At 39.2% G+C, this 13,313-nt stretch overlaps 1 protein-coding gene across 1 annotated transcript in view; it reads left to right on the forward strand.

Annotated features, from left to right (window-relative positions):
- Positions 1–5,161: 5,161 nt before the first annotated feature.
- Positions 5,162–13,313, forward strand: part of ark2ca (arkadia (RNF111) C-terminal like ring finger ubiquitin ligase 2Ca) — a 33,604-nt gene continuing 25,452 nt past the window's right edge. Inside the window, exon 1 of the mRNA XM_056446801.1 lies at positions 5,162–5,318. Within this exon, the coding sequence (XP_056302776.1) occupies positions 5,258–5,318 (61 nt within the window). The 5' untranslated portion in view covers positions 5,162–5,257. The remainder of the gene's footprint in view (positions 5,319–13,313) is intronic.

The following is a 13,313-nucleotide window of genomic DNA, read 5'->3' on the forward strand; positions in this document are numbered from 1 at the left end:
CATCAATGCGCAGCTCCACAAGTCCTTAACCAGGCAAACCAGTGGCGACAGTGGCGTAGAAAAAACACCAATTGACGGAAGTGAAGGGGGAAATAAACCTCGAGAGAAACCAGGCTCAGTTGGGCACAACCATTTCTCCTATGGTCAAACTTCTTGTGCAGAGCTGCAGTCTAAGCGGCGGAGGCTGGAGAACGCTGGACGTCCATCGTGGAGAAGCTACAGGTGGGAGTGGTCACCGGCTGGTGTACAGGCTGGCCCTTCAGGATCAATGCGAAGACTCTTTTGTCACTGAGTTCTTACAGGAATCAGTCTCATGCTCTCCACTGTTCAATAACCACCACAGCAGCTGCTCAGGATACGGCCTGGTCCAAGATTATGGAAACCTCTGGAATAATAAACACAGACTAAAATAAGCGCAGATGCCGTTCAAATTATAATGTCTTTTGGGGAGTGTACCCGGCTCCAGTTGTTCTCCCCATGTTCGTGTGGGTTTCTCCCAGGTGCTCCGGTTTCCCCCACAGTCCAAAGACATGCACTGTGTGGAGATGTTCTCGCCGTGTTCCTGTGGGTTTCCTCTGAGTGCTCCGGTTTCCCCTACAGTCCAAAGACTAATCCAATAGGTGAATTGGATTAACTAAATTTATCCACTGTGTGAAACATATGCTGAATAACTTAGCGGTTCATTCCGCTGTGACGACCCCTGATAAATAAGGGACTAAGCTGAAGGAAAATTAATGAATGAAGGTTTTCATCACTAAATTCATTCTAGCTGCCGGCAGCTAGCTCTCTGCAACTCTCACATGATCGCACACTGAAGCTAAACAGTACCTGGACGGGAGACCACATGGGAAAGCTGCAGTAGATTGTGCCGGAAGTGGTGTTAGTGAGGCTAACAGGGGGCGCTCAACCTACAGTCTGTGTGGGTTCTAATACCCCAGTATATTGATGAAGATTGATGAAGCAGAACAACAGCATAAACTACTATAACAATGATCACCTCAGGTACTGATTATGTGCTTTATTCAATGTTAAATGCTACCAGTGTGAGTTTAAAAACCATTTTACGTGATATTTATTGCCATACTACTGAAAGCAGCAGCTGATAGTTCATCTTAGATCTGGAAAATAAAATAAATAAAATAACTAGTGACTACTAACTGACTCGTCAGCAACGTCAGTCAGTCAGAAGCCTATTAATAATGTTAAAGAGGTTTAATGTGCAATAATTAGATTAAAAGCCTTTACCATTTTGTTGGGAGTAAAGTGACTGGTATTTAAATGTTTCTGTTGTGCCACTTTTGGTGCAGACAGACAAATTGCTTGACACTCAAATCTTGTGTGTTGTTAGGACACGGTGTAATGTAATCTTGGTGAATAAAAGATACATTTCCATACCAACCATTTTTTTGGAAGAGCATCTCTGAACGCACAACACATCCAACCTTGAAGCAGATGGGCTACAGCAGCAGAAGACCACAATGGGTGCCACTCCTGTCAGCTAAGAACAGGAAGCCGAGGCTACAATTCACACAGGCTCAGCAAAACTGGACAATAGAAGATTGGAGAAACGTTACCTGGTCTGATGAGTCTCCATTTCTGCTGCAACATTCGGATTTCGGGTCAGAATTTGGTGTCAGCAACATGAAAGCATGGGTCCATTCTCCTTTGTATCAATGGTTCAGGCTGGTGGTGGTGGTGTAATGGTGTGGGGGATATTTTCTTGGCACACTTTGGGCCCATTAGTACCAATTGAGCATCGTGTCAACGCCACAGCCTACCTGAGTATTGTTGCTGACCGTGTCCATCCCTTTATGACCACAGTGTACCCATCTTCTGACGGCTACTTCCAGCAGGATAATGCCATGTCATATAGCACGAATCTTCTCAGACTGGTTTCTTGAACATGACAATGAGTTCACTGTACTAAAATGGCCTCCACAGTCACCAGAGCTCAATCCAATAGAGCGCCTTTGAGATGTGGTGGAAAGGGAGATTCGCATCATGGATGTGCAGCCGACAAATCTGCAGCAACTGTGTGATGCTATCATGGCAATATGGAGCAAAATCTCTGAGGAATATTTCCAGTACCTTTTTGAATCTATCCCACAAAGGATTAAGGCAGAACTGAAGGAAAAATGGGGTTCAACCCGATACTAGTATGGTGTACCTAATAAAGTGGCCGGTAAGTGTACATTCCTATTTCTATTCATGTTACTTCTTTCAAAGCTTTTGTTCGTTGATTATTTGAAGGTCAGATCACCTGAATGAAGCGTTAATAAATATAATAATTGGATAAATGTTGTGTTTAGGTCTTATAAATGAAACAGCTGTGCAGAAGTCAACTACAGTAGGAAAGGTTTCTTTATAATGGAGCCCGAATGAGGAGTGTTGGTTTATAATTGGAGGACGTGAGGGTCTACACAGGGGTCATGGTGAGAAGACTGAACAGAAGGAGCAGAGATAATCACCGCTCAGACCCGTGTGTGTGTGTGTGTGTGTGTGTGTGTGTGTGTGTGTGTGTGTGTGTGTGTGTGTATGGGGGAAGGGGTTCAGGACTGACATATGGAGTGTATAGTCTTTCAAAGCACCAACCCCCTTTACGGCCAGCAGGCCCTGTCTGTCTGTCTGTGATTCTCCTGCTTTCTTTTAAAGATGTTTTAAAACACAAAGCAACTGGTTGATCAGGCTGGTCTAAACATATTACAGCCACCAAATATGAAGCTGTGATGGCATTTGCTGACAACAGTTATACAACAGCTGTCTGAGAAAAAGAGCACTGAAAGAAATATATATACAGTTGAAGATAATATGATTAGCCCTCTTCTCAAATGTTTAACAGAGCAAGGAATTTTTCACAGTATGTCTGATAATATTTTTTCTTCTTGAGAAAGTCTTATTTGTTTTATTTCGGCTAGAATAAAAGCAGTTTTTAATGTTTAAAACCATTTTAAGGTCAAAATTATTAGCCCCTTCAAGCTATATTTTTTTCGACTATCTACAGAACAAACCATCATTATACAATAACTTGCCTAATTACATTAACTTGCCTAGTTAACCTAGTTAAGCCTTTCAATGTCACTTTAAGCTGTATAGGAGTGTCTTGAAAAATATCTAGTCAAATATTATTTACTGTCATCATGACACAGATAAAATAAATCAGTTATTAGAGATGAGTTATTAAAACTTATGCTCAGAAATGTGTTGAAGAAATCTGCTCTCCGTTAGACAGAAATTGGGGGAAAAAAAAATAAACAGGGGGGCTAATAATTCTGACTTCATCTGTATGTGTGTGTCTGAACCATTCATTCATTCGTTTTCCTTCAGCTTAGTCACTTTATTCGTCAGGGGTCACCACAGCGGAATGAACCGCCAACTTATTCAGCATTTGTTTTACCCAGCGGATGCCCTTCCACCTGCAACCCAGTACTGGGAAACACTCATACACAGTCATTCACACTCATGGACTACGGCCAATTTAGTTTAACCAATTCACCTATAGCGCATGTGTTTGAACTGTGGGGGAAACCGGAGCACTTGGAGGAAACCCACTCCATGTTATTTTGTTGGATATTTGTTGAGGTGTTATTTGGTTTTAGGTTTTTATAAATGTTTTTTTGTTGTTGTTTTAAGATCAGAATACTCTGTCACAACTTGATTTTTTATAATTTAAGAATTTTTTATTATTATTTGTGGCGACACGGTGGCTCAGTGGTTAGCACTGTCACCTCACAGCAAGAAGGTCATTGGTTCGAGTCTCAGCTGGGTCAGTTGGCATTTCTGTGTGGAGTTTGCATGTTCTCCCCATGTTGCCGTGGGTTTCCTCCAGGTGCTCCGGTTTCCCCCACAGTTCAAATACATGCACTATAGGTGAACTGGGTAAACTAAATTGGCCGTAGTGTATGTGTGTGAATTACTGTTTATGGATGTTTCCCAGTACTGGGTTTCAGCTGGGAGGGCATCCGCTGTGTAAAACATATGCTGGATAAGTTGGCAGTTCATTCCGCTGTGGCGACCCCTGATGAATAAAGGGACTAAGCCGAAAAGAAAATGAATGAATGAATATCATTCGTGTATTTATGCACACACAATACACAGCATAAATTTCTCAGTTGAATATAAATGTTATATTTTGGTGCATTTAAACAAAACAGTTTTTAACTGTTTTATTCATTAAAATAAGAATTTGGTCAATTTTGCACAATAATCTTAAATTATTTTATTAAATTAGTCCCAGTTTTGGCTTTGGTATTGACTAATCTAATGTATATACGCATATATATTGTTGTAAAGCATCCATATCTGTAAGGGTTGTACTCATCTATGCTGGGCACTGTATATATATATAATTATTTAGGACAGTAATGTCTGACTTAGACAAAAGTATAGACTATAAAGTCATGCTGCAGTGGAAACAGAATGAATATTGTGTCTGACTCCATCATGAGCTTGGAGGACTGCATCCATACATCTCTGCAATGACTCAAATCACTGATTAATAAAGTCATCTGGAATTGTAAAGAAAGCCTTCTTGCAGGACTCCCAGAGTTCATCAAGATTCTTTGGATTCATCTAAAATGCCTCCATCTTACCCCAGACATGCTCAATAATGTTCATGTCTGGTGACTGGGCTGGCCAATCCTGGAGCACCTTGACCTTCTTTTTATTCAGGAACTGTGATGTGAAGGCTGAAGTATGAGGAGCGCTATCCTGCTGAAGAATTTGCCCTCTCCTGCGGTTTGTAATGTAATGGGCAGCACAAATGTCTTGATACCTCAGGCTGTTTATATATATTTATATATATATATAAAATCAGAATATTCTATATTCTATATTATATAACTGTTTGTGGTATGAATAAACACTATGTGTATTTAACATGTAATACTGATGTAACAGAAAACGGATCAATTACATAACCTTGATTATCTTTGAGCTTTGTTAGTATTAATATACAATTTCCACATTATTATTTACTCGCTGACGTCATAGTTCAGAACTCTTGACGCGTTTTTTCAGTAGCTGCGCGTTTCCGCCGCGTCCAGCACGTCAAACCCCCTACAGCTAATTCACAAAAGACTTGCCGCCGTGCCGAGCGATCTAATTGGCTGCGGCCGCAGCCACAGGAAGCGGCGGCGTGCGCTCTGATTGGCTGCCGTTCTCTTTGTGTGCGGGCAGCTGCCGTCTGGGCTGCATTTTGAATGGTCTCGTATTGGAAGGCGAAGGTGTCCATGGGCAGCACAGCAACAAAGGAGCCAGGATGGTGTTAGTGCACGTCGGATATCTGGTTCTTCCCGTCTTCGGTTCCGTCAGAAGTAGAGGTAATTGTGCCTTATTTACTGCGGTAAACAAACGCGTCTGATCTGGTGCGCGCGTGAGGGACGCGCAGATGTGATCAAAGGCCTGTCGGAGCGTCGCGTATTTTCCAATACAAACACAGAGCGATTTTGTCCACTAACGCAATGTTATAGAACAAATATATACTTATTATGTCTCGTGTTGGACGTGTGTTGTGTTTGAAGTCGCTGGATAAATTGACAGTTTGAAAAACGCGTAGCGCGCTCGTTCGCGTCATCCTTTGTGTTGTCAGATGCCATATGTAACGTTATTTAACGTTAGTGTAATATCTACGCGTTTGTGCGTATTCATATACATGTCTTGCGTTTAACACTCATTTGGGGCGCGTCACAATGAACGGCGTAACGTCAATGTAACTAACACAACCGTCATATTATATTTGCTCTGCGTTTACCATGTTGCAGTGTAAATAACGCGTTACGATCCGCTAAATTCCCTCACATCCGTTCCGCCGTGTGCGGTTTTGTTTGTGAATAATTAAACATGGCTTCAGCAGTCAGTGTGCTGATGGGCAGCTGCAGTGGCACAAAATATCCTCAGCTGAACCTGCTCATAATCTTCACAGGATGAAATTGGCGATTTAGGGTCTAATCATCGAAAAAAAGAGAAGAAAACACCTGAATATTAAATACAACCGCGTCTGGATGGAAAAAAATAGGTGCATCCGTTTACAGTGTCAATAATAACAGCAGGAATTCACCATTTTATCCATCCTGCGCCAACCGGGGAAGATCCATTCATATTTAATATGCAATAACCTTCAATTCGTATGATGTTATGCGTTTTAGAGCCAATCAAAAACATGCGTGTGTGTATATATTTTTAGCACAATATGTAAATACTTTAAAGGTGCATAGCCATGCTGAACCAGCATCTGTATGTAACACAGAATTAATGCATTTACTGTCACACCATAACAAAAAAAAATGTGCAATTATAATAATAGTAGCAGTAATTTGAGGTGCATTGTGTAGCCATGCCCTAGCACCGATGGTTTCATTGATTGTGCTTGTATTTGTTTCTATTTTTTTCCTTGTTCCATAGTCTGGGGGCTGATTCTACATACCGCATTTTTTCAGAGCTCTGTTCCCCTCCATTGTGTATCTAACGATCACCCGCCGCTGCTGTGCTATAGCCTCTGCCTGCCCTGCATCTAGCTGTGTTGTGACTCCCTCTTCTCATTCCCTCTCTTTCCATCTGAAGACGACATTACAAACAAACTCTCACTCATCCAGTATATTTATATATATATATATATCCTCCTGTGTAACCGACTGCAGAAATAACACTCTCTCTTCTCTAGAAGAATCCTCTTGTCTTCTTTATTTCTTTTTTTTTTTAAATGGTCATTGTTGCTTTGACGAAAATAACAACTCATTGTAGCATTTAGCTTTTTTACGACTGTCATTGTGATTTGTCCCATTCTTTAGTGTGGATAGACCAACATTTTTTGCTGTAAATTTCTGTCAAGTGGATGCATTGGCCTCTCACTCGATCATAGCCGGGCTTGATCGACCCCTAAACACTGTCTCTGTCTTGTCTTTTTTTTGGGAGGGTGCGCTGTGCCGGTCACATTTGGATTGGGACGCTTTTACTAACATTGCTTTTTTTTATTGTCTAATTATTTATGTAGAGTTTGGATCGATAATATCTCACTCGGTGACCCTTTGCTCTGTGGGGTTTGCCCCCTGTGGTGACCCATTAATGATTAACCCAATTAAATCCATTCCTTGTTGCTTATAGAAAAAGTTTGCATAAAATAAAACTTGTCTTATTATTACTCCGCATGATGTCGTTATGAACCAAAGAAATATGGTACAAGAATCTTTGTTTTAGTATTTACTGTAAAACACACCACTTATAAGTTGAATCTATTAACTTCCAATTCAATTTAATTCATGATTAACCTATTTCAGTGCAAGTTAAAGTAACTACAACTTATGTTGTCACTAAAATCATCTTAATTATTTGCTAAATATATGTTTTATGTGATCTTGCTGTTTTTAGTTTTCACTTAAAATGATTTTTAAAACTGTCGTAAATGTTAACACTAATAATTCTGGTTTAAATGAATCATGCGCTATATTTCAAGTGTTCTGATGTCATTTGAGTCTAATTTAAGTTATTCGCTTATAGAGAAGGAAATAAAATCCCATGCCCAAACAATGGTTTTAAATACCAGTGGCATTCTTGTATGGAGTTTTGGTTGAAGTTACGCTGCTTTTTAAACATGCAGGGAACACTTACATGGCGTCAAAGTATTTAAAAAAAAGGCAAAGTTTTGCAAATGTGACATGCCAAAATAATGCACGTTCACACAGGTGTGTGAAAGACTAAACGTGCTGTTTATTGCCTGCCAGGCCTGTAGGTGGCGACATCACTGTGTAAAGAAACCCTACACGCCTGTGCTCACGCAGTCCTGTACGAAATTGTTGTTTCGGTTGTCTCGCCTTTAAAACGAACACTTGAAACATGCATGGCGTCACAAATATTAAAAACGTCCATTTCCTGTTAACATTTGAGCGCTGTTGAGTGCATTCTTAAACAGCGCTGATTTGCCATAGTCTTCACATGCTCAACAGAAATGACTGTGATTGGCTGTGAAGGCCATCAGTTCACCGAACTCACCGTTGGAGTGTTTTAAAGCCACGATTCATCAGCAGATCGCTCGTATGTCAGCTTATTCACCTTATTCTGTATATGTGTATGAGCAGGCGCAGCCATTGGAATCTTTTTGGCTGGACACTTGCGGTATCATTCACTACCATTGATTTTTAGATGTTAAAAACAGCTCGTTTTTTCTGCTTGATGTTGCAAACTGATATTTTCTTATTATAATATTAGTTTTTTTGTCTGTATTGTCATTCAAACGCTTGTTTGTAGAGCAAGTAGTTTGACCGTTTTCTGCTGTTTATTATTCCTAGTCATTTCTCCCATAGGCTACTGATTCGGAAGTTCTAAAACAGTCGCAAAAATGAGCGCACTTCCGCCTTGAAGAATGAGATCAATAGACAATCCAGCTGATTTACGTGACTTTAAAATGGTCCAGCGTCCCTATATCTGTGGTTACAATCAGTAAACAGCGGTGAGTTTAGTAAACTGATGACCTTCACGTCCAATCACAGTCATTTCTGATGAGCACATGAACACAATGGTGATGTCAAATTTTAGCGGGAAATGGACGTTTTTAAAATTTCAGTACCGATTGGTACCAAATTCCAGTATCGTGACAGCCCTACTTGCATGATGTCAAACTATAAAAAAGATAATTTTCGCAAACATATGACATGCCAAAATCGATGCACGTGCACACAGATGTGTGAAAGACTAAACGTGCTGTCGATTGCCTGCCAGGCCTGTAGGTGGTGACATCACTGTGTTAAGAAACTCTACACGCCTCTGCTTACGCAGTCCTGTACAATACTGTTGTTTCGATTGTCTCGTGTCTTTAAAACGCACACTCGAAACGTGCATGGCATCACAAATTTTAAAATTGTCCATTTCCTGTTAACATTGGTACGCTGTAGATGCGCATTCTTAAACAGCGCTGATTTTGAGCGCTCTTGCTCCTGTATCTGTGGTTACACTCAGTAAACAGCGGTGACCTTCACGACCAATCACAGTCATTTCTGTTGAGCATGTGAACACTATGGCAAATTAGCAGTGTATAACAGTGCTCAAATGTTAGCAGGAAATGGAAATTTGTAAAATTTCAGTACCGAATTCCAGTATCGTGACAACTCTACTTGCATAATGTCAAAGTATAAAAAAAGCTAATTAAAAAAAAAAAAGAAGATATGACATGCCAAAAACAATGCACGTGCACACATGTGTGAAAGACTAAATGTGCTGTCGATTGCCTGCCAGGCCTGTAGGTGGAGACATCACTGTAAAGAAACCCTACACGCCTGTGCTCATGCAATCCTGTATGAAACTATTGTTTCTGTTGTCTCGCCTCTTTAAAACGAACACTTGAAACATGCATGGTGTCATAAATTTTACAAAATGTAACAGTTTGTAGTTTACACAGAACTCCAAATAAACTTAATAGTGTTGTCACGATACAGGAATTCGATACCAATCGATACTGGAATTTTAAAAACGTCCGTTTCTCGCTAACATTTGAGCGCTGTTGAGCACGTTCTTAAACAGTACTGATTTGCCATTGTGTTCACATGCTCAACAGAAATGACTTTGATTGGCCATGAAGGTCACCAAACTCACCGCTGTTTACTGAGTGTAACCACAGATACAGGGACACTGGAGCGTTTTAAAGCTCTGATTCATCAGCGGATCTCTTGTATGTCAGCTTATAGACAAACCGGCTGATCGACGTGACTTTAAAACGCTCCAAAGTCTCTGTATCTGTGGTTACACTCAGTAAACAGCGGTGAGTTCGGTGAACTGATGACTTTCATGGCCAATCACAGTCATTTCTGTTGAGCACGTGAACACAATGGCAAATCAGCGCTGTTTAAAATTAAGCATGGGTCAGTATAAGATTCTGACGGTATGATAACCTTTGATAAAAATATCCCGGTTTCACGGTATTGTGATTTACTATTATGAATTATTGACTTCTGCTGACTACATTTGTTTCAAAAACAGATTTGTTTACAATTTAAAATGGCATCTTTTCTGCTGGAGATACTGTTGTCCTAAAAAAAAACAATCATACACATAACTTAGGAACGGTATAGCAGAAAATTTTGACCTTTTTTTTTTTAAACCTTAACTTTTCCAAACTGCGGTATACCTTGAAAACGATTATCCTCCCATGCCTACTCAAAACGTGCTCAAATGTTAGCGGTTTTTAAAATTTCATTATCGATTGGTACTGAAATCCAGATTCGTGACAAGCCTAGAACTTAACCTGTTTTCAAATGCCTATCTTTCACAAAGCGTACATTGAATATGCTAGTTTTCAACTCCAAAACATGCCCTGCACTTCACTGGCACGCTGCACCCGACCAGCACTCAAACCAACCCTCATTCATTTGATTTACCCATGCTGCCGAGCTGACCGCAGCATTAGCCTAGCGCTACCGAGCGGCGCTGCTAGCGCTGTGTGAGCGCGAATGTCATCCACTTTACAGGGATCACTAGAACTGCACTGTAGAAGTCCTCCTAGTATCGAAATGTCTCTATTTCTTTGGTTGTGGTTCTCTGCCTTCTGTTCCTGTACTAGGCTGTAATGCATGACCATGTTTGTTATTTTCCTCTTGATTTTGATTGTTTCTTTGTTTTGGAACATTGAACAGCAAACTCCAATGTATCTTTGTGTAGACATGTCCTGCTGTACTGACGTGTTGTAGCATACACATCTACCCATTGGATGCTGCTTCTGTTATGTTGTTAACTTTTATGGAGCATGGTTGGGCCTTGCCTTCGCTCTTTATTTGCATGGATTACAATTATTATTACTATTATTATGATCACACGATTCCACTCATACTAATATTTTTCCAATAAAGACTGTAGATTTTCCCCTAACCCTCAGTGTGCTCTCTGCTGATTTCCATGTGTCGTTCCCTCAAGCCCCTCCCACTCCACTCTGCGGCCTCTTTGGCCCCTCCCTCGAGTCATCTCAGCTCCTCCCACTCGCCAGAGTGAATCATGGGAATGTGCACTCACGAATACGGAGGCGATGTAGTCACTTCGAGTCACACGCATCCCATCTGCATTTCACTATATCTGACCTCCTGCATTAGCGGATCTCCCCCTCGTAAACTTCCTTTCTTCTGGAGTCAAATGGGTTTAGCGTGAAAGTTAATAATGAAAGTCAGCTTGATGTGCACTTTGGTTCAATGTCCTGCACTTTCTGCAAAATGCTGGGTTGTTTTATCTCAACGTTAGGTCTAATACAGCGGGGAAACTGAGTATTGAACACTTCATGTATTTTTCTGGGAATAATATTTCTAAAGGAGCTGTTGACATGGAATTGAACCAGATTTTGGTAAAAACACAAACAATACAAACAAAACAAAACAAAGCAATCTGAATAATCAGTTGTGTGTAATAACAATTAAATGACACAAGGAGGAAGTGATGAACTACTGAAATGTATTTATTACTTTATTTTTAAAGGCTTTTTTGGTGACGGCAGCTTAAAGACGCCTGTCATATGGAGAATGAAGCCACATGCTTTGCCCAGGTGTGAGTTTCTCACAGACTTCAACAGAGTGTGAAAGTCTTGATGGTTCTGTGAGTCTCGTCTATCAATTTCTGAGCTTTAATTTGTATTTTCTATTGGATTCGCATTAGGTAATTGGCTAGGCCATTCTACAGCTTGATTTTTCCTTCTCTGAAAGCATTTGAGAGGTTCCTTGGCTGTGTTTTGGATTATTATCTTGCTGAAATGTCCACCCTAGTTTTATCTTTATCCTCCTGCTCATGTAGATGTTGGACTAAAGCAGCTGATATTCATTCACAATGACGAAGGTCTTTTAAGAGATTTCAGCTGCTGTCTGGGCTTTCACTGCCTTTATACACCTCTATTACTTTGTGTTCATTACTTTTATGCCTGTGTCATTTCATTTTATTACGCATAACTGCATTTGTAAGCTAATTCGTTTTGTTTTCTTTGCATATATGGGTTTCTTGGTTGTTACCAACATCTGGGAAAATTTTCAAGTTAACGGCACCTTTAGAAATATATTTTCTGAGAAAAATGATGTTCGATACTTATTTCCGCTGCAATATGTGCAAACCCAGTATTGGGTTAAGTTTTTTTAAATTGAACTTGGATTACTCTTTTTAAACCAGAGGTTGTTTTTTCTGTATTTTAACCAAAATTGGGTTGAAATAACTCATAATTTTAGAGTGTATCCTCTTAAATCAGTTCCTGACACATAAAAACAGATCCATTTCATTTTAATTAGGAAATATATAATTTTGTTAAAGTATCGAGTCAAATAAATGACATCAAGGATGTGCTAAATTGATCAAGTGACTGACATTAATATGATGATGATTATATGATGATTATGATAATAATAAGTTAAAAAACTCAATGTTTATAAATTCCATTAAACTCTCTATTCATTGAATAAAAGAGCAGATTTTCTACAAATATATTGAAGCACCAGCTCTGCTATAGTATTGTGCGACACTCAAAACTGGAGTAGTCAAGTCGAGCTTTATTGTCATTCCCATACATGTGTGGACATACAGAGGAACGAAATGTCGTGTCTTGCAGGACAACAGTGCTACATGGATTAAGCTTAAATGCAAACACAACACTGGACATAAGAGCTATTATAAAAAACCTATGCGTAACTAATATATACTATACAATAAAATAAAATACTTAAACTATACACATGATGCTGAAAATGTAGTTTTGAGTATGGAATAAATAATATTTTTAAATATAGCAATGGTAAATGGTCTTTTATTTAATTTATTTTTTTAATATATATTTCTGTTTTTATTGTATTTTTAAAAAATGGTGAGCAAAAGAGACTTCTTTTAAACCCCCAAACTTCACTAGTGTATATCAGATTTAAAAAACTAATAGTCTTTTATTTTAAGTTGATGGTTGTCCGATGTTTAGTCCTTTTATAATGTCTATAAAAATATGGTTTAGATTTACTACCTCAAAATCAATTAAATAGTTTTGCAATACAGTTGAAGTCAGAATTATTAAACCCTCTGAATTATTAGCCCCTGTTTTTTTTTTTTTTCCCAATTTCTGTTTAACAGAGAGAAGATTTTCAAAGCATAATAGTTTTAATAACTCATCTCTAATAACTGATTTATTTTATCTTTGTCATGATGACAGTAAATAATATTTGACTAGATATTTTTCAAGACACTTCTATACAGCTTAAAGTGACATTTTAAAGGCTTAGCTAGGTTAATTAGGTTAACTAGGCAGGTTAGGGTAATTAGTCAAGTTATTGTATAATGATGGTTTGTTCTGTAGACTATGGAAAATATATATAGCTTAACGGGGC

This window comes from Danio aesculapii, chromosome 21 (genome assembly GCF_903798145.1).
Source record: "Danio aesculapii chromosome 21, fDanAes4.1, whole genome shotgun sequence".
NCBI classification, from domain to species: Eukaryota; Metazoa; Chordata; class Actinopteri; order Cypriniformes; family Danionidae; genus Danio; species Danio aesculapii.